This window comes from Planococcus citri, chromosome 1, assembly GCF_950023065.1.
Source record: "Planococcus citri chromosome 1, ihPlaCitr1.1, whole genome shotgun sequence".
NCBI classification, from domain to species: Eukaryota; Metazoa; Arthropoda; class Insecta; order Hemiptera; family Pseudococcidae; genus Planococcus; species Planococcus citri.
The window spans coordinates 15876057-15897197 of NC_088677.1; the positions used below are offsets into that span (position 1 = coordinate 15876057).

The 21141-nt window shown below is 34.9% G+C and overlaps 1 protein-coding gene across 3 annotated transcripts in view; it reads left to right on the plus strand.

Moving 5' to 3' along the window:
- Window positions 1-21141, plus strand: part of Rpb8 (DNA-directed RNA polymerases I, II, and III subunit Rpb8) — a 177917-nt gene that overhangs the window by 55297 nt on the left and 101479 nt on the right. Inside the window, exon 1 of one of the 3 annotated variants that reach the window (XM_065368375.1) lies at window positions 5-29. The exons of the other annotated variants lie outside the window; for them this stretch is intronic. Within the exon in view, the coding sequence (XP_065224447.1) occupies window positions 20-29 (10 nt within the window). The 5' untranslated portion in view covers window positions 5-19. Of the gene's footprint in view, window positions 1-4; window positions 30-21141 lie in introns of those variants that run through there. 3 annotated transcript variants of the gene reach the window in all.

The window sequence follows — 21141 nt, forward strand, 5'->3', positions numbered from 1 at the left end:
GTAGAAAGGTCCAAAGAAGATGAAAATTAGTGAGTCTTTTTTTATGATTTCAAATGAATGTTGTGTTCTTCAAATTGATGAAGATAGCACAAGAAGGCATTCACTAAACCGCCGCCATTGCCTCGTAGGCTTGTTCCAGTTATTAAAAAATCATGAATTTGTGATTACTTGATTAGTTCAATCAAAAAAGGAAGTTAGATTGCAGTTTTGTTGAAATTTTATCGATTACCTGAATGCATTTTTGAGAAATGAATGTATTTTTTAAATTGCAAAAGCTAAACCACGACGACAATACGAGGCTTTGTATCATTGTACGTAAAGTGGCACCACTCGAGAGAACGTAGATAAGATAATTATGAAATTTGCAACACCTGTCATCGATGACTCTGACTGGTATGCATTTTTTACTACGTTTAACGATCGAATGTTGACGAATTGGTGATCTAAATGATATGGCGTAAGTTTGTAACGAATATATGTCGAATACTAATATTGCACCATGTCAGCGATATTATTTATTTTGCACATTTTCTATAATCTATATCGAAGCAGAATTTACTATACGAGGGATATCCGGTGTGATGTTTTAAATTAGCGTGTTCGAATCGGAAATTAATTGTATCAAAGTAGAATCTTTTCAGGCATTTAGTAGGTATAAAATCGAGATAAAGTTTCCTCTACGATGAAAGTTTCAAGTCATGGATACATATGCTTTTCGCTTTGAACCTAAAATGATATCTCGTTGATATGGATTTTGAATGATTTTCTTCAAGTTTTCAAAAGGTCAGAATGTCAATAAGTCATTTTGGAAAACACATGACTTTATTACATGCTCTTGAAAGTTATAAACTCAAGATCTAAACGTTTACTTCAATGTCAGGTAGGTACTCAAAATGTCAGAAATTTGTAATTTTTCTGTTTTCAAAAGTCTGACATAATATCATGGATTCATCAAAATTTTTTCCAAGTTCTTGAAAGTCAGACTAAATGTTGTAAAATTACAAAAATATATTTTGTTATCGAAGAATTTTTTTCGAAGTTTTTAAATATCTGACATAATCGGAAACTCAATGGAAATGTTTCCTAGCTTTCAAAAGTCATCGTGACGTAGATCAGCATCGTGCAAATTTCGAAAAGACACACCCCCCCTTCCTCCCGCCACAAAAAACATATCTACGTCAATATTGAAAAAATTGAACTGTGTAGGATGCCTTTTGAAAAAGATGCGTGATTTGGTAATCGCCATGTCCCAATGTACGAGTATGTAATAAAGAGGAATTTGTTTCTATGTACGTATCACGTGTCTTTTCACTTTCAAAATGAGGATGTAACCGTTGTATATAGATTTTAATTACTACTCGAGCACATGGAACCTCACGTGATCAAATTGATGACTACGCCAAGTCTGATAAAGTAAAAAAAAACCTCGTCGGTGGTATTTTAATCTGCCCTTTTTTTTCCCTCGCCATGTTGACACGCCAGTGCCTCGCCTCTTACCTGGTTCAGTTGAGAGTTTGAGACTAGTGGTGTACACAATGGAGATTACCTTAATTCGAGATGGTTCGCGAAATATAATCCGTTTCAGAGTAATTCGTTCGTATAATGGGACTCGTTCTGCGTGATTTTTTTTTCCATATGGGTTTATTTATCGCGCTCTTGCAGGCATCTATGTGCTGCGAATCTGCATGAAAATGGACGAATTTTCTTACTTGGCTGGTGTGTTTGGTGTGTGTACGAAGAGAACACCGGTAACTGTGTAAGGTATTTTTGTATAGTCTCAAACGAGTTCTGTGTGGTGCGATTTACTCGTAGCTATGTTGAATTATTTATCGGCGAATTTACAGAATAGATTGTACGATTTTTGGTGGTATTAGAAGAGAGGTTTTTTTGGATGTCGGGCTACTCGCTGTGTAAATCTATGTTGGAAGGAAAAAATATGTTTCAAGAACAGAAATAATGGTTTTAAAAACGGTTCAATTATGTGGAAGTACTTGTAAACACATTCGAGGTGAATGATCGATTATTGTGTATAATATATTGTATTTTTTTTTTAAATTTTTGTTATACTTTCTTTATGTTTGGTTGACAACTCGAAGAAGAACTGTACAAAACAGATGAGATCGGTAGGCCTAATATGAGGTATCGAACTTCTGCAAAAGATTAGAAACTGATTTTGGGTAAAATTATGTTCATGATTTTGACAGCTGTTTTACGTCATACTGCCCGAGTCTCTTGTTATTTTTCCAATCGAATTCAGAATTAGGTATTTTTCCGATAGTTTTAGCAAACAATAAATCTTCCAGTGGAGGGAATTCAAATCATGAGAAAAGTGGGTATTTTCCTAGGTTGTGATTGGTGACGTAAGTCTTTAGGGAGGTGATTGAATAAAATCAGAGGAGCATTCTCGAATCCTAAACGTATCTTTTTTCAGATGGGAGGGGGGAGGGTGGTGACATTGGAGAAAAATCTCATGCTCAAGCATGTTGAAAAGGTCCACAGTAAGACCAGTTATTCGATTTGAAAGTTTTGTAGACACCTTGTGTTGAAATATTTTTGAAAATTTCAATTTGGGTGTAATGAACTTCTGAAAAATGTTGCCCTCGCTTTATTGTAAATTATGTAGCTTTAAAATATAAATGTCAAATTAAGGCCTTCGAGAGGGGGAGTGCAGTTGTTCGAGGGCTCGGCAAAATAAGGACCTGTGATGAAAGAAAACCATTATTTTTTCTTCTCGAAATACAAACTTTCAAGAGCTTTCGCCCTCGCTTGGGCCTGCTTTGTTTTATTTTTCAAAATCAGTTTTTTTCAAAAAAACATCATTCAAATTTTAAAAGTTATTGAAGACCAAAAATTTTCTTTTGAGTCTGTTTTCTTTTCTTCTTCAAAATTAACTTCAATCTTGTCTTCCTAAAAAAAAAATCATTCAAATTCTAGAATTTTCTCGCATTAAAAAAATATCGTTTTTAGACATCTCGACGAAATAAATATTTTTTAAAAGCTCTCGCCCTCGCTTCTCTCGGACCAATTCAATTTCTCGTTTTAGAATAGACAAATTTCAGCCTCCAAAAAAACAAAAAAAGAAAATGAAAATTTTCACAAGTCATTGAATATTATTATCAATTTGATAAATTGATGTTTTTCTCTCACATCAGTCGATATGACTTCCCCACCCCTCTTTTGAAAACCTCAATATATTTTCTGCTTTAGAAATGGGGTCCAACATGGTATTTGCCCCGGGCCCTATCAGCTTTCGACGGCTCTGCACAGTGTCATGAATTCATGATTATTTTGAAAAACTCTCATAAAAGGCTACTTTTAATTTATCCAGGATTTTTCTCCTCCCCTCCCTCCCCCCTCCAGAAAAAGGTCAGAGAAATGCTTTACTGAAAAAACTAAGAGGTAAATGTGTCATTCCATGTCAAATCAGCTTGGTTTTGGGTTTATTTAGGTGCTCCGATTTTTTTCAGCATTTTCCCCTCCTCCCCTCCTCTAGAGAAAAAGGAAAACTTTTTCACTGGAAAACGAAGAGGTAAATACATATGTCATTCCATGTCAAATCAGCTTGGTCTTGAGTTTAGGTTCTCCGATTTTTTTCACAATTTTTTTTTTTTGAAAGTTTTAATTTTCAAAAGATCGTGAAATTTTGGAGCAATAATTGAAAAATTTGATTGAAAAAAAATCCAAAAAGCGTACATTTTGACGATATTTACGACTATAATGTTTTTTTGTGATGGATGGGATTCGCAAAACTACTGGCGGAGGTGGAGGGAAGGAGAACGGAATCCCAGAATTTTGATTCAATTTTTTTTTTTTTTGAATTCAAATATTGTGTGAAATATTGTCTTAATATGTTTTTGGAAGTAAGTACGAATATCAACTTATTTTTTCGATTCGACCTCTTCAACCCCCCTCCCTTCTCCCTTGGTCCCAAAATTTCTCAAAAATTGAAAAAATCGTGTAGCATAAATAGTTTACTAGGTTTTTGGGAGCGGGGAATACGTATATCAGCTCATTTTTTTGATTCGTCTTCTACGCTCCCCTCACTGCGACCATAAAATTTTTTGAGAACAAAAAAATCGTGTAATTCACCGCTTATGAAAGTTTTTGGAGTGCTGCATACGATTACCTATCAAATTTTTTTTTGATTCGTCTCCTGTAACGCCCCCTCAGGCCCTAAAATTTCAGGAAAGTTGAATCTCTATGGCTTATAGTGACAGAAAATGAAATTTGCTTGGATGACAATCTGCCAAAAACTATACTCGATTTCGCAGAATGCAGAATGTGATGTGTTCATTCGGCAAAAAGGCGAAAAATGTACGAAGTTTCGAAAAAAAAAATCAGTAATGGGGCATAAGGAGTAAGTAGAGATGCGCAGTCTGAAAAGTGAAAAGTACTTTTCTTTCAATGAAAAGTTGAAAAGGACTTCGCAATTCAAATTGCATTTTGTTATTTTTCACAACATTTTTTTCAAAACAAAAACCCCCAAAAATATTAGAGGCTGTAGAAAGGCTCTAAACTACCATTTTTCGATCAAGTAGGTGAAAAAATATGATTTTGTTTTTTGTGTGTTTTAGATAGGCAAAAAATATTACATCAATTTGAAGCTTTTACACAGAGCTTTAAAATTAGACTCACACAATTTACTTTTCAATGATCTTTTCACTTTTCATTTCACTAAAATTACTTTTCTGAAAGTACACATCTCTAGCAGGGTGTCCACAAGACTGGAAAACCTGAAAAACCTGGAAAAGTCAGGGAATTTGGTCGGTCTGGAAAAGTCAGGGAATTTCATAATTTTTACGCTAAATCCCTGGAATTTTGAAAAAACGATCAATTGCAAATTTTGGATAAGGACCTGTGATGAAAGAAAAACGTTATTTTTTTACTTCTCGAAAGACAAATTTTCAAAAGCTTTTCCAGGGATTGTACTCGGTTACTTTTTAAGTAACCAAGTTACTAATGGTAACTTTTGGTTACTTTTTAAAAAATTTGGTTCCTAAAAGTTACTTTTTCCGAGTTTTTTCACAAATTTCCTTTTTTTTTTCTTCAAAATTTTACCCAGAACTCTTTTTCTTTTCATCAAAAATGATGCTGTTTTACCTCTCAGGAATTGTGAATTTTCAAAAGCTTCTGCCTTCGCTTCGCTCGACAATTTTCAAACATTTCTGAAAATGGAAAAATCAACTCGACAGATTACAAAAACATAATCTAATCAATATCTGACCAATTATTTGGAAAAATCTTGTTGGGGGAGGGGGTGGTAGAGTAAACGTTGGGAAAATCTAGCGTGAAAAGTTGAGAGAATTTCAGTCTTCTCCCCCCGCCCCCCCCCCCAAACACATCGCTTCATCACACCTCTGAAAATAAAATGTAATAGTTTTGTTGGGATCAGAGTTTTTCGGCCACCTCACCTCTATTTTTTGCATTGAAAATTTTTTTGGTCACTTTTTTGGTTACTTTGTGGTTACTAAAGTTACTTTTTTTGAGAAAAATTTGAGTACAATCCCTGCTTTTCCCCTCGCTTTGCTCAGGCTTGTTTTCTTTTCTTTTTTGAAAGCAAGATGAACATTTCTATTCGTAGATAATAAAAATCAAGTTTTGAAACCAAAAAATTAACTCCTCACAAAAAAAAACATCGTATTTATGCATCTCGAAATACAAATTTACAAGAGCTTTCGTCCTCGCTTGGGCCTGTTCTGTTTCTTTGTCAAAATCAACTCCTTCGAAAAAAAATATCATTCAAATTCTAAAATTTTAAAAGCCAAAAAAAACTACATGTCCTCACATGAAAAAACCTCGTTTTTACGCCTCTCGAAATGCGAATTTTCAGAAGCTTTCGCTCGAGCCTGTTCTCTTTTCTTTTTCCAAAGTAACTTCTTTCAAAAAAAAAATCATTTCATTATTAAAATTTAAGAAACCAAAAAATAAACTCTGCATTAGAAAAAACTCGTTTTTAGGCATCTCGAAATGAAAATTTTCAAAAGTTTTAGCCCTCGTTTCGCTTGGGCCATTGTTCCTCATTTTTGAATGAACAAATTTCATATTTTCAGACTTCCAAACATCCGAAAAACAAAAGAAAATTTTCTTTATAAGTAATATAAATATTGTATAAATTGGCCAAAATTAAATTGTCTGGAAAAAATGGGAAAATTGGTCTGGAAAACCTGGAAAAGTCAGGGAAAATCATTTCCAGAAATGAGTGGACACCCTGTCTAGAAATAAGAAACCCCTACCCCCCCCCCCAACCAAAAAAAAATTGAACAAAACGTGGGCATCGATTTTTTTTAAGTTCTCAAATTTTGGTTTTAAAAAACTCGAGATTTTTGGACCATTTTTTAAAAAAATTTTCCCTTTTGTTCTGAGCAACGTTACTTTGTGAAAGTCTCGAATATTGAGTTGAAATTTTTGGAATTTTTCACATGTCCCATAATATGCATTGGCAATTGCAGTCTAGTACTTTTAAAACATTTTTTGAGTTTATTCCAATTTTTACAACTCCCATTATTGGTATGTGTTACTTATACTCTTATACTAGAAGAAAAAGAAAAAGAAATTGAAAAAAAATATTAACGTACGTCGGGTAACACGGTTCATGAATTGAATTGAATAAATCTTTATTTAAGGACGCCTTAGAATCTAGGTCTTTTAGCGTCCACAGTTTGTTCACAAATTTTTTTTACATATAATAATAATATAGTGGCTCAAAAGAGCAAAATGTATAAACCACCAATAGACAATCAGATACCAATTAAATAAGTAGGCGAATAAACAATTAATAAATGAAAAAGATAACAAAAGTAAAAAGAAGAACAATTCACAAACCAATAACATTGAAAATAATAAATAGATAAATAAATAAATGAATAAATAAAGTTTCATTAAATAAGGTCATAAATTTCAATATGTCTTAAGAAGGTGAAAAATTTTTGACAAATATCTTCATCATCTGTATGAATGTCTTCATAAGTAGAGTAAAACGGGGTCAAGTGGACCGCAGGTCAAGTGGAACGATGACAATAAATCGAAAACTAAAAACTCAAATTGCATTTCTGTGAGCTCAATATACTCTAACTAACGTTATCCATGATCGGCGAAGTTAGCAACACTGTATAGTTATTTGTGTTCATGTAATGAAAGACATTTGAATTTTTATAGTCGAAAAAATCAAGTGCTGCATTTTGAAGCCGTTGAAAAAGGTAGAAATTTTTGTTCAAATTTCAATCTGAATATCAATAAATAACGAGTAACTAATCTACTTTCACATACACTAATCACCTTTGAGTAATTAAGAAATAGAATCGAGATATTAATGATGAAAAAAAAAATTGTGTTTGGGGTCAAGTGGAACAAAATTGGTGGGGTCAAGTGGAACTTGTATTTTTACATGGTAATTGTGTTCTGAATTAATGATAGGATACCGCGAGTCAGAGAAAGAGCCAACTGATTGTGAAAAACATTCACAAGAAATGACCAAGGAGGCAATTTGAAGAATTGTAGAGGAAAATTCATCTTATCAAAATGTATCTGTCAAACTTTGTATATTATTCGGGGTGGGATACCCCAAACCCATCCAGAATGATTACATTTGCCATTTATGTACGCAAATAACTTGTATGAAATATAAACTTGATTTTTGTAAAAAAAATTCCTAATCATTTCCTTACGGAAAATAACACGTACCACTTGACCTGACCCCCTGTTCCACTTGACCTGCCCGTCAGGTCAAGTGGAACGAATTTTGCACTTTTTTAAAAATGAAATTTCTCGGAAATTTCTCAATAAAAATTCAAAGTTTGGGCGGCAAATGAAAGCTAAAACTTAGTTCTTTAAAATGAGCTCACAACCAACTCCCTATCTTCAATACAACGCTCGCAATCTTGAATTTAAAAAAATCGTTCCACTTGACCCCAGCTTACCCCTAAGCCCCCTTAAAATCTGCTCTCTGTTTTCCTCATATTTGGAACAGCAATTTATCAAGTGCATGATGGTGATTGGCACTCCACAAGGGTCACATTGTTCTAGTTTCTTATCTTTGAAAAGTGGAGAGTGGGTGTAGGCAGAATGTCCGATTCGTAATCTAGTTAGTACTACTTCTTCTCTCCTTTTTCATCGCAGACTACGAGATAATTATGCTAATCTCGAAAAGTCGTTCGAAATTCAGGTTCATCGTGATTCATGAAATGGAACCATTTATAAAGAATAAAGGATCACTCGAGTAAAAAAAAAAAAAAATTGAAAACTCGGTCGCGATGGCTCGAATCACACGCGTAGTCGAATTGATCGCAGGATACTTTATTCAGACGCAAAATATATATGTACTCTCCTAAAAATAGATTATGAACGTTTAATCGATGGTTTCTTTTCTTTCTATTTTATTTATGCGGTTTTTTTCGACATAATTTGGCCGAAGACCAAACACACCGGGATGTTACGTAAATGGAAATTAGATTTTTCAACTGTATTTTTTTGCCCTCGTTAATGGAGGGTTGAGATGTGTGATAATTTTTTTCGTCGTATAATCATATTCGTGATGTGTATTATGGCTGAGCAAATTAGGCATATTTGGAATCCTTGAACTGTTCGTATATTGTAGTAGGGTGCAGAGTGTGCTAAAATGTACGTATCGATTTTGTCATTTGTAGAATAAATCGAGCGTCTAATTTACGTAGGTACACGTTGAGTGTACGATGGTGGCTAGATTTGATCTCGTTAGCTTAGCAAAATTCGAGCTACACAAATTCACCTGTACAGAATTACTATGATGTGTTGGGATGTATCGAGTGTCTTGGTCTCTGATATGCAATGATGGTAATACATCGAAGGCAGTCGAGAAGAAATTTTAATGGGATCGATGCCAGGATAAAAATTGTTCGGTCGGTGAAGATGAATTTTTACGATTTGGAATCTGGTCTGTGTACCATTTTGTATGGAATCAGTAGTGTAGTAGGAGGTGGAGGAGGTCGACGACGACGACAACATCATCGATGACGAAGTGATGTTGAAGAAGAGAAACTATAATAATAATACAGCTACAGCAGGAATAATAATCTTTCAATTAATACTAAACTATGTTGAATGCCTTGAATTTTAATAGGTCAGTTCTCGTACATATGTATATATGGCGAATAATACACACATACGACGACGATATATCGGTTTCCAAGTGCGAAGTGTGAGTGAGGTGAGCTCTTCAATATGTGGATGTTTCTCGAGTTCGAGGAGACCTAATACAAACAGAGAAATTAACTCGTCGATTACGTCGAAAAACTCATTTAAACCATCGATTACGCCGCCATCGCCATCGAAGGTGATATTTTAGGCGCTGCGATGCCGATGCGCGATCGTTCAAATTTAATAGTTCTCGGTAATTTTTCGCCCGGTTTGTTTGCTTCGTTTCTGTTCTTCTTTAATTTGAAAGAAAAAAAAAAACATGAAAAAAAGAGTTGAAATTTTTCACTCGCTTTTAATGAATGGTCGTCGGGTCGCTCGATGCGGCGGTGGCGGCAGCGGCAGCGACGACGACGACGTAAGCCAAATGAAAACGAAAGTTTAGTAGGGAACGCGCTCGCGCCGCCGCGTCGGTATTGACGTCATCGAAAGTGAATTTCTTCCAACGTGGCGCGGCTCTGGTGCTGGGTCAAGAGTGAGGCTGAAGAAGAGGGTGTCGATTCGGACGAGTGTATGTATGGTAACGCGAACTGCGAACTGCGAAGCGAGAGGGATGAAAATTTTTTATTTTTCTCGTATACTTACGTACGTGTATGGGATACTCCGACTCTGTGCGATGACTTCGCGCCATGTCGTACGGTTTCGCCCTGCTGTGTGCTGTTGACTAATTTTATATACTAAAATGTCAAAAGTTCACCGAGTCGAGCTTTTAACGAAAATTTATTAGGGCTTTTTGCCGCTGGTCGTCGCTTGGAACGCGGCTGCGGAGGCAGGGTACAGAGTAAGCCGTTTATTTAGTCGTAGTCGCCTGTAAACATTGTGTGTTTTCGTGTCACAATGATGATCTTTAAAGTACGAGGATTTTTAAGCGCGCCTTTTGCCCCAGTATAAATGGACGCAGGCTTCAAAGGTTTCGCTTTTACTTTGAAGTTTGAAAAAAAAATGTGTTTATGTGTAATTTAGTTTTTTGATGCGTAGGTACGTGGGCGTTTGAGACCTACATTAGTGGTTTAGAAAAAGGTAGGGTGTGGTTTGGGTATTTGTACAGGGGCAGTTTGGTCAGTAGTAGATGTAATGATGATGATGATGATGTCGGATGTTGGTTACTGGGTTCGGTTATTTTTAAGGGTTGTGGGTAGGAGGGAAGAGGGGAAGAATCCATTACGAGAAATTGGAACTGGAGTTGGATTTTTATTTTGGAATTCATTTCAGAAATGAATGAAATTGTCGAAATCCATATTTTTCATGGTGTATTTTATCAGAAAATCCAAAAATTTGGATGACTGCGATTAGCTCTCTGATTGAATAATTTTTGGACTAACGAAAGAACATTTTACAACCCGCCAACTTCGATTGAGCTATAATTTGGCTCACTAAAAAATCATGTCATCCACGACCTCACTCCTCAAAACCAAGTTTTCGATTTTTAGTGAATTTTTGAAAATTGCAAAAATAGCTTATCGATTGATTTTTTGCTAAATGAATAAGTAAATATCGAGGGGGAAAATCTGAAACTAGGTTTTTATGTGTACTGAAGTTGACACCTATCGATTCCGATCTTTTTCCAGACAGTTGACTTTGGAGCCTCCAGCAAAAATTAACTTTTTCATGGCAATCAACTTCTGCTGCTGAAAATGTAATCCTGCTGTAAATCTGAAGCAACGGTTTGAAAAGTGTGTTTATTTTTACGAATTGGAAATCACAAATTGAAAAATAATCGAAATCGTCTATTTTGCAAAAGTTAAAAAAAATGTCCTATACCTCCAGAAGTCGCACCCCCTCCAATCGATTTCTACAATTTTTCAAACAATTTGAAACCTTCAGCAGAAGTTGAATTTTTTCAGCAATTTCAAATTCAGGGTATCTAACAAGAAATTAAAGTTGGCAGTGAAAAAATAATGATTATAAAAATGGGAAGTAGTGAATTTTTTCAAAAAAGGTAGGAAAAAATGAAAAAATTCAACGCACAACAAAAACCTTCAAATTATTGAAAAAAAAGTTTATATTTTTGATGAAACTGTCAACTTGTTTTTTTTTTTCATAATTTTAGTTGAAATTGAAACAAATACTTTGTTGGTACCCAAATTTTCTCCCAATTTAAATTTTCTTTGTTTTGACAATTTTCCTGCGAAAAAGTTGACTTTGTTATTTTGTTTAGGGTAGGAGGGAGGGGGGAGGGTCGAATGGAGAGTTTTCTGAAATTTTGGTTGTAAAAAGTAGTGATTTTTTCAACAACAAAAAAATCCGTTGGATACCATGAAATCGCTCTAAATATGGCATCGATTAGGGCAAGTGATTGGCAAATTCGAGGTAATGAGGTAAAAAATTAGCTAAAAATCTCAGAATTTGAGAAAAATCCAAAAAATACATTTTTAACCTCACCTCGAATTCGCGATCCACCAGTCCTTATAATCGATTTGGAATGTCGAACTCGTGCTACCTACGATTAATTTTGCAGCAAACGAAGTTGATTACTTACAAGATCTTCTGAAGCAATTTGAAATTGCTGAAGAAAAGTCTATTTCAGCAGAAGGCTTCAGATTGATTAAAAAATGGCAGCATTAGATTTTATGGAAGGGAGGATGTGAGGTGAATGGAAGTCGATTCGAGTATTTTTAAGTTAATTTTTACCTGGAAATTTGTAATTTTTGTAAAAATGCGATGAATGTTGAGCCATTTTCACTACAACGTTCAAAAATTTATCAGAAAACCGAAAAAATCAGCTTTGACCAGTTGAAATTATTGGTTCTGAGGTGTGAGTGTCATCAAATCAATGAGAATGTTGGAACAGACTGTAGTGAACTCAAAGAAAAAGAGGCGGAGGTCAGGAATAAGGATTGGATCGAATGCTCCAAAATTTCAAAAATCGTCCTGTTTAAACGTTTTGTTACTATCTTGACTTTTTAAAAACTCAAAATTGACTATTTTCTATCGAGTTTCAATTTGGGGGGGGGGGGATTAAGGACCCCAAAAATTCGCCTGATTCATGAAATTGAAGAAATGTGATTTGTAGCCTGCGACTTGTGGAGTATGCTGAAAAAAGGGCTCGAGTGCTCTCAAACTTTTTCAATGTTCTTGGAGCTCTGGTCTGCACATTCTTTCTGCTGCTGAAAAAGTCAACGCCACAAAAAATGCTTAAAATTGAAAAAAGTAAGTAGAGATTTTCAAGTTTTGGAAAATTTCAAATCCTTTCTATTGTCTCACAAGTTCTTTGTGAATTCCAAATGTCTTGAGATTACTTACCCACTTTAATTTTATGGTCGAACCAAGGAAATTTTCGCATTTTGGAGCTTTGAACATTTTTTCTGCTGCTGAAAAAGTCAACGCATCAAAAAATGTTTGAAATTGAAAGAAGTAGGTAGAGATTTTTCAAATTTTGGAAAATTTCAAATCCTTTTTTTCTCACTAATTCTTCGTGATGTCTTGAGATTACCCACTTTAATTTTATTGTCAAACCAGGGGAATTTTTTTGTGGGCCTAAATCTCCTCAAATAGACTCGTGACGTGAGGGCAAATTTAGACTTTGAGGTTACTTTTGTGTGAATTTTCAGGTCTTTAGCTCGTAGAAATCAGAGCGATGCCAGAAATGTTCGAGAATGACTGAAATATTAATTTTCAACATTTTCAGAGTATCCTCCATCACGTGGTTTGTCTCAAGATCATGAAGTTTTTATAGATTAAATGACGAATTTTGTTGCTGATGAGGTTTGAAAAAATTTCAGCCTCGTCCCTTTTCCCATTCTTTCATTTTTTGTGTTGTTGGTGTTTGGAAGATCTTAAAACGAAAAAATTGATCTTGAAATGTGGAAAAAATCGAGCAAAATTATTTCTCGTAAAGCGAGTGCCCCCCCCCCTCCTAGGTCACACCTTGGAGCTTGTAACCCAAAGAATTCTTCAATTGTGTACCCTGTTTTGAAAATTCTTCCATGTCCTTTCCTCTAGTCCTCTGTTCGAGTGATTCCGATTTTAGAATCACTGAGCTGAAGGTCTTGAGAAAATAATTATTTTCTGTAAAAATAATAAATGAAAAATTCATTGTCATCTCTTCTCGCTGCTGTCGGTCGTTTGAGCTAATCGATATCTCATTCTTGTTGTTCTGCGAGCTTTTCTCTACATCTATCACCTTAATTTGACCTTTTTCCTCCTTTCCCCTCCTGGCTGACGTCGAGTTCCCCGGTCATCCTGTGTGGAATGTCTATGTGAACGTACGCAAATATTTCTCATGTACTAAACGAATGACTGTATGTATGTACGGTCGACATAACGTGTTCAGGAACGATTACGTAATAGAGAGGCGAAAAAATTCGCCATCGTGGTGGAAAAATTCGCCTCACTATCTCGCATATATAGGTAGCTAGGTAGCTAGGTACACTTGGAACGTCCGCTCGTAGTACGTTCTTTCAGACTGCAAGGGCGACCCAGGTATTTCGCTTATCTTTTGCGTACTTACCTACTATATTCGTTTCGTATTAGTCTGCTATTTTATCACTATGTAAATTGCGGTTTGTAGTGTTGTTGTAGCTCACCTACTCTACCTGAACGTGTACCTATTTATGTGTATGGTGACAGTGTGCCTGTAAACCTTTAAACCTACATGTTTTACATGCTGAAATCACGCTGAACGATTTGTTTAGTAATCATTTGCGAGGAGGAAATGTAGTTCGCGGTTTCAAGGACGAGAGTGTTGAAATTGCTGAATCGGCTGAAGAATTTGGATTCCCGTTAATAATTCATCACGAGTGTCAAAATTGGGAGAATTTATTTAATTTGAGATTTTTTTTTGAACTAGACATAAGATTCAGTCCATTTTGCTGGCATTTTTCATTCGAATATTTTAAAAAGATCATAAGAGATGACTCAGATGAGAAATGAAACCAAATGAGCTTTTTTTTGAAAAAAATGTTGGGTACCATTCTTTTGAAAATGACTTCCTCGAGTTCAAAATTCTTCGAAAGGAGCTTGTAGCGATGCCTTCCAAAGCTCTAGAGAGACATTTTTTTCAAAATTGAAAAACTCAGTGTTACCAAAGAACGAGTAATAATTCTCGAATACGCGAATTTCATTGCCTGATTACAAAACGAATCCGACATGAAAGGTACGTCTACGTCAAGATTTCAATTCGTGATTATATTACGCCGAGCTGAATGAAAGAAGAGACAACCGTAAGCGAAATAACAAAAGCTCGTTCGAGGAAATCGAAGAGGAAGGAACGAAGGATCAACTACAACGTTGCTTTAGAGTAGTTACGAATGCAGTCGCAACAGTCGTAAACAAAGAGGCTCTAGATGGGTACTCCTAATGAGCTCGCGACCGTTTTATTTTGTCTCTCTCAAAGGAATTCTCGCTTATTATCGGATGGTTCCGATATTGCGGACGAAAATATGAAATTATCAGCTACAGTGACCACAAAAAGTATTGGTTCACCTCACCAAAAAAAATTTCAATCTGGCATTGCTGGGTCAAATTTTGAGATGATAGAAAAAAATGAAAACACCTTCTGGTAGGAAATTTAATTTCAAAGCAAAAAAGGTCATTATCGTTTTTCCTATTTGGGGGGAGATGGGGGGGGGGGTGAATTGACGAAAATTTAAAAAAAAAACATCAAAATAAAAAGTAGGATAAACTACATTTTTTTTTTTTAAAATATACTTTTCAAGCTTGCCCATCTTCTTCAGCTTTGAAAATACCTTGAATGTACAAAGAGCTTTTTTTAAAATTGATAATTGAATCCTCTACATTTGGTTGGTCATTATTTTGCCATAGAAATGGTTTCAAAGCTTTGAAATTTGAAAAAAATTCAATTTACATGAGCTTAGATGGATGTAAATTGATGGCCAAGTTGAATTGCGAAAATAGTCTGGTAATTTACTCTCGCTTCTGATTTCTGAGAAACGAGGCGTCGTCGTCGCCGCCACCTCCGCCACTATTTATACAGTGTTGTAAGTTGTGCACGTGTTATGACGTCATCTTGGCCGAAAAAAGAGATTTAATACAGCGTGTAAGATGAATTGGTACAATACTTAACAACACCTTTTGTACGTAATATGCAATATGCTAAATTTTTCGAGGGAATATTATGATGAAAAAAAGGAACTTGACGAACGATGCTACGACATAAAAAGCTATTCTATTCCGGAGTAAAGGTATTTGTAGTGCGCTTGGTATAGGTTAGGTTAGGTAAATAGCCAGGCTGGAGCTACACGATGTATTATAATTTTCTTAAACTATTACGCGCTTTTGTAAAAGAATTACATCATTTTGCGTAATACGAACGTCCGAAAGGGTGCTCGAGAGGGGGGCTGTGGGGGATGCTGCGAAAGAACACGCGGAAAGCGAATCTCGTCCCTTTTCGCTCGACGGGTTTTCTTTTGTTTCCGGTGTGGTACGAAAGAAGAAGCGACGCAGGAGGCGAGACTTTTGAACGTCATAAGCAAGAGTGTATCTGACATCTCATAAGTACGATTTTGTAATCGAGCAGATTTTAAAGCTTTGTCATCGACATTTTACTAGCTGAGGATTTTTTATCGTCTGCAGAGTATAGAAAAGGAGAAAAAACTAAACGAGCCATTTTGACTAAAAAAAAAAGGTGAGTTTTATTAGCTGGAGCCAGGACCAGGGACCTGACCTGTTACGATAGTCCGGAAGGTCGTTTAGCTAACTAAAGAGTAGTTCCCCGGCGATGGAAATTTTACCCGGTGGAAAGGTGCTCGACGGTAAAAATTTTCGCGAAACTAGGTCACGCGTAGCAAAAGAGCGCGATTTTCTCTGCGAGTAGTTGTCGAGGAGCATTAGTATTACGCACTTTTTGACGTTTCGATACAGGTTATTAGTTCAAGGAAATTTGTTATTTGAAATTGCTCTTCTTCTTTTACCCCCCTTTTTTTTGTAGCCCTCTTCCATACTTGTTTTATGCTGTGTGATTGGCTGAGCTGTTTCGGAAGAACGAGGCGCCGGCATCGGCAGAGTACCGCTCTCGTCCTTTTAGCTGCTTTTTTTTTGCGATAGATGTTCTTTCTGGTGACTGGAATTTCGTCATTAGCTACGAGATGAGTCAAGATTGCCGCGTAGTGAGTCATAGGGAATAGAGATTCAAGACGTAGTTTACGTTTGACTATTCGAAGATGCTCGATTTATTATGTTAGGGAGAAACGAATGCAGGAATTTCTCACTCGAAAGGATACGTAAAGCCGAAAATTAATCGACCTTGGTGGTAAATTTAGATACTTGCAGATGTGTTTATGGGTTTACATTATTCGAATCGGTGTTGGAGTTTTGTCGCTGTATAAGATGATAATTGTGTGAAAGGATGATGGGTTTCGTTTGGGAGAATGGTGAATTTTTTTCGAGATTTTGAACAGTTTACGAGATGATTGTGAGATGTAGAGGGATAATTCTTGAAGAATGGAGTTATATTGGCTTCTAGAATTGAGGCTAATGACAGAGGTTTTTTTGAAATTTTTGGAAAGCAAGTGATTTACTGAATCAAAGTAAGTTTATTTTGGTTTCAAATTCATAAAAAATTAGTGCTTTTGTGTGGTAATGAAATTTTTAGAAAAATCGCCGAAAGAAAATTTTTTAATCGAGCTCGTATTTTTGAGTAAATTAGGCAGTTCTGAGCCAAGATGTATCTCAAATTCTGATTTTCGAAGTATGCAAGTCAGTCACATTCACATTTCAGGATATCCAGTATTTTGGGAATTCGAGAAAAATCAAGGAATTTCGGTGTGTTGGGAAGAGAGGGTGAGGGGGGGGGTTGAGGAAGAATAAAATTTGAGAACAAATGTGCTCAATGTCCTGCAATAAATTTGAAACTATGTTGCAGGATGTTTGAATTCTGATTTGAAGATTTCGTTTCGTATCATTTTTAATGATCACTTCATTTTTGGTGCAAACAGCGTTGTTTAAAAGTTATTGAGACACTTGCCCTAATAATGTAGTTCCCCTGCAGTACTTTAATAGTAAATAAAGATATAGATATAATTAGCTCATTTTTCTAGAGATGTTGTGTTTAGCAAATGACTAATCTTGATTTGTTTGTTTTTTTGTTTTGTTTCAGGTGAGTATCCTATTTATTTTTTCATCGTAAGAAGTAAAAGTGTCGAGAGAAGATGAATAAGTGAGTTGGTTTTTTTGTTGATTTAAATTTTGTTATCTAAATGATAACACTAGAAAGCATTGATTATTTCGCCATCATTTTGGCAGTCTGTTCCGATAATCAGAAGTAAATGAGAGTTTTTATCAAATTTTGAATTCAGGGTGTCCATTCTCTGGAAAATTTGAAAACCCGGAAAAAGTCATGTTGTAAATCTGGAAAATTCAGGAAATTTCGCAATTTTCAAGCAAAATCCCTGGAATTTAAAAACAATTCACCTAGAATGAAATCTGTCTGAATGTTTTTGGAATTTCTGGCATGTTTGAAATTTGTTTTTTGTTCAAGTGTCTATAGAAAATTGGAAAAAATTGTCTGGAAAACCTGGAAAAGTCAGGTAAAATGATTTTCCAAAAATAATCGACACCCTGATGATGTTCAATTTTGAAGAAATCTTGATTTTTCATTCTATAGGGTGTCTCATAAGTGCTGATAATGTTTTCACAGGTGTTTTTCTCTTTGTGACTAAAAAGAATGATGGACAGCTGGGTCATTTTAAATGTTAAAGCAGCCCAACTTTGGGTCCAGGTTTTTCGAATTTTTTCAAAGGTCTCTCACATTAGAAGAGTTTTTTCAGCAGTTCAAATTTCTCGTTACCTATAATAAATGCTCAAATTTGGATTTTAATTGCTCGAGTCTGCTGAAACTTGAAGAAAATATTCTTGTAAGTGATTTCAAAAATGCTTGCCGTTAATTTCAAAACTTCGAAGTTGAGCTTTTTTTGGAAATTCAACTTTTCAATAGCTTGCCAAATTTCTGAGCAATAATTCGAAAGTTTGAAAAAAAATACTGGAATCGTGCATTTTTATGTTTGCAGCTATCAACTTTCGTGATGGGATTCGCAAAATCATGAAGGGTGTTGAGTCCCAAAATTTTAGTAAAAATATAAAAAAACTCAAATATTGTGTAACATATCGTTTCACACGTTTTTAGAAGTGCTGAATACGAATATCGAGTCTTGTTTTTTTGATTTAGTCCCACAAACACCTCTTAATTTTGTTCTCAAATTTTATGAAACTTGAAAAAAAGAACGTGTGCAGGCGTAAGAATTTAGTCTATTAATTGGGTTTTCCAGAGCATCGAATTCCGCGTTGAAATGACTCCAAATATTTCATTTGGGGGGGGGGGGCTGGAGAGGGTCTCTCAAAATCCTTTTAGAGCTTGAAAAATCTGCATGGACGACTTTTACAAATTTTTTTACGGTTTCAAACACAAGCGTCTATGGAAAGCAAAGGGGCACCTTTTTGGTAAGGTTATAATTGATGCGCGCGTTGGTGTTTGTAGAGTGTAGACAATTCATTATCGCAATTATGCTATTTTATTCAATATATCGAATAGAAATATTTCTGGGGGCTTCGCCCCCAGACCCCCATTTAATATAATCACTCCTTGGTGAAGTATTCAGTTAAAAAATGATAAGTACATAATAACAGAAACAAATGTCAGTTTATAAAAAAAAAAACCGGCCGACAGGCCACTGCAATACTCCCTTTTTCCCATTAATCGCATTTTATAATATTTAAAATTTTTAAAAAAATTCACCAAACCTTAACCAAACTTAACCAAAAAAACACATCGATCCAACACAAAATATCGCTTGAAATAAATTCAGAGAAAATACAATACATTTTCTGACAAAAATCAACTCGTAAAAACTAAAATCGCGAAAAAAAATTTTGAAAAAATTTGTGCCCGACGCAGGATTCGAACCCACAACCTTTCGCACTGAAATCCATTACCCTAACAGGCATCGCAAGTGGTCATTTTAATAATGACTTGGTCATTTTTTTCAATCTTGGTCATTAAAAGTCATTTTTTTCGAGAAAGTCATTTTTAGGTCCTTATTTTCATGGTTTTCCCTCGTCTTTAAATTTTTTTTCAATTTTACACAAAAAAAAAGAAAAATGTTACAGTTATTCCAAATATTTCATCATTTTTTTCTATTTTTATACTTTAATGGAAATTGATGTTACTATTAGTTGTTAGTTTCATGAAAATATTCCAAATAAAAATACAGTAAAAGCTCGTTATAACGCTGATTTTCTCTGGTCCCTAGACAACCCCATTTAAACCAATGTAAAATTATTCGCGATATAATGCTCATGAGCGATTATAAATCGCGTTTTAACGCTCTAAAATTTAAGAAAAATCACATTTTTAAAATGATTTTGACAACATAAAACCAATTTTTTGTGACAAAAAAGCTTACTTTCATGTAAAAAATTCTCACTTTCTGAAAATTTCGGCCGCAAGAACAGTTTTTTTGTGCAATTTTTACAGTTTTGATTTTAGAAGCAGTAAAAAAAACTTATATGGCAAAATTTTGCAACAGTTGCAGTTATACAAACAAGTAAAATTACTTTCGATTTTGGCCAGAAAAAGCAAGATTTTTCAATAACCTTATCAAACTTTAATAGAAGCTTGATTACAATTCTTACAAAAAAGGCAGTTAAGTATCATAGAATTTTTACAAAAGAGTAGAGTTCTAAATTTTTTGTCATAATCTTGAGAAAAAAAAACTGAAAAGTGAAATTTTTCAAAACTTTGGTAAGCTATATTGATTACTTTTTAGTTTTTTGGAAAATTTTGAACAAGAATGCAAGGCTTTCTGAAAATTTTGACCACAGAAAACAATTTTGTAAAACTGACATTACTATATTTATTTATTATTTATAGCAGACCTCAAAATCAAAGTAAAATTTCAGATTTTTTTCATTTTCAATTGGAACAGTTGTTCAAATTCAAAATGAAGTTCACGTTTTCACTTCCTTTTATTACGCTCTTTTTGCTTTAAAACGAGAATTCGCGGTATTACGCTCATCAGCGTTAAAACGAGACTTTTGCTTATAACGCATTTTGGCTTATAACGCTCTTTTTTTTGATCAATTGAAGAGCGTTATAACGAGCTTTTACTGTAATTTCAAAGCTTTTTTGCCGCGTACATTTTTAGCTTGAAATGTTATCAGTTCATAGCCAATAAAATGAATTGTGTTGGTTGATATAGGGTCTAAACATCTAGAAATCGAAAATATTAAGGTCATTTTTTAGTCATTTTTTTGGTGAAAAAAGGTCATTAAAGTCATTATTTTTTTTCAAAATTCAATTGCGATGCCTGCCCTAACCATTCAGCTACTGGAGCTGCTTGCCGAGATGCGTTTTTCATCGATATACATGTTGCAAATTACCGTCGGAAACTACCCCCCCCCCAATGCGCGTACACATATACGCGTATACGTGTACGCACGGTGCCCCTTTGCTTGTTATAGACGCTTTTGTTTCACAATCGTTTCTACTCCTTTTCCTTCTGTACATTAAAATATTGCTCTTTTCTGAGGTTTTGGTACATTGGAATCTGCTGAAATATTCAACCTCGAGTCTTTCCCTCCTCCCCCTTCTACCATTTCATGTCTTGAAAACTGGAACAATGTGTAGAAAAAGGTTTGGATATAGTTGGTCGAAGTCGATAATCATTTTTCTGAAAGTTTGAAATGCCCTTTCAAAAAGTTTCATCTGATCTCCAATAATTCGAGTTACTGAAGCTCAAAATCCTCAAATTAAACATCAACGAAATTCTTCTGCTGTCGATATCGTGTTTTAACAAAATTGCTGGGAAAAAATTCAAAAGCGATTTTGGAGAAAAAATGATGAAAAAAAGTCCCAGCATCGAGCTAGTACGTCTACGTACATTATCCATTTACTCGAAGGTAATAATTTTAATAGACGCTCAAATGGCATTAAAATGACAGCTTATTGTAACGTTGTTGGAAAGTTTTTTCCTCTTTTTATTACGTCATCAATTTATTTCTGCACCTCACCTGCTGTAA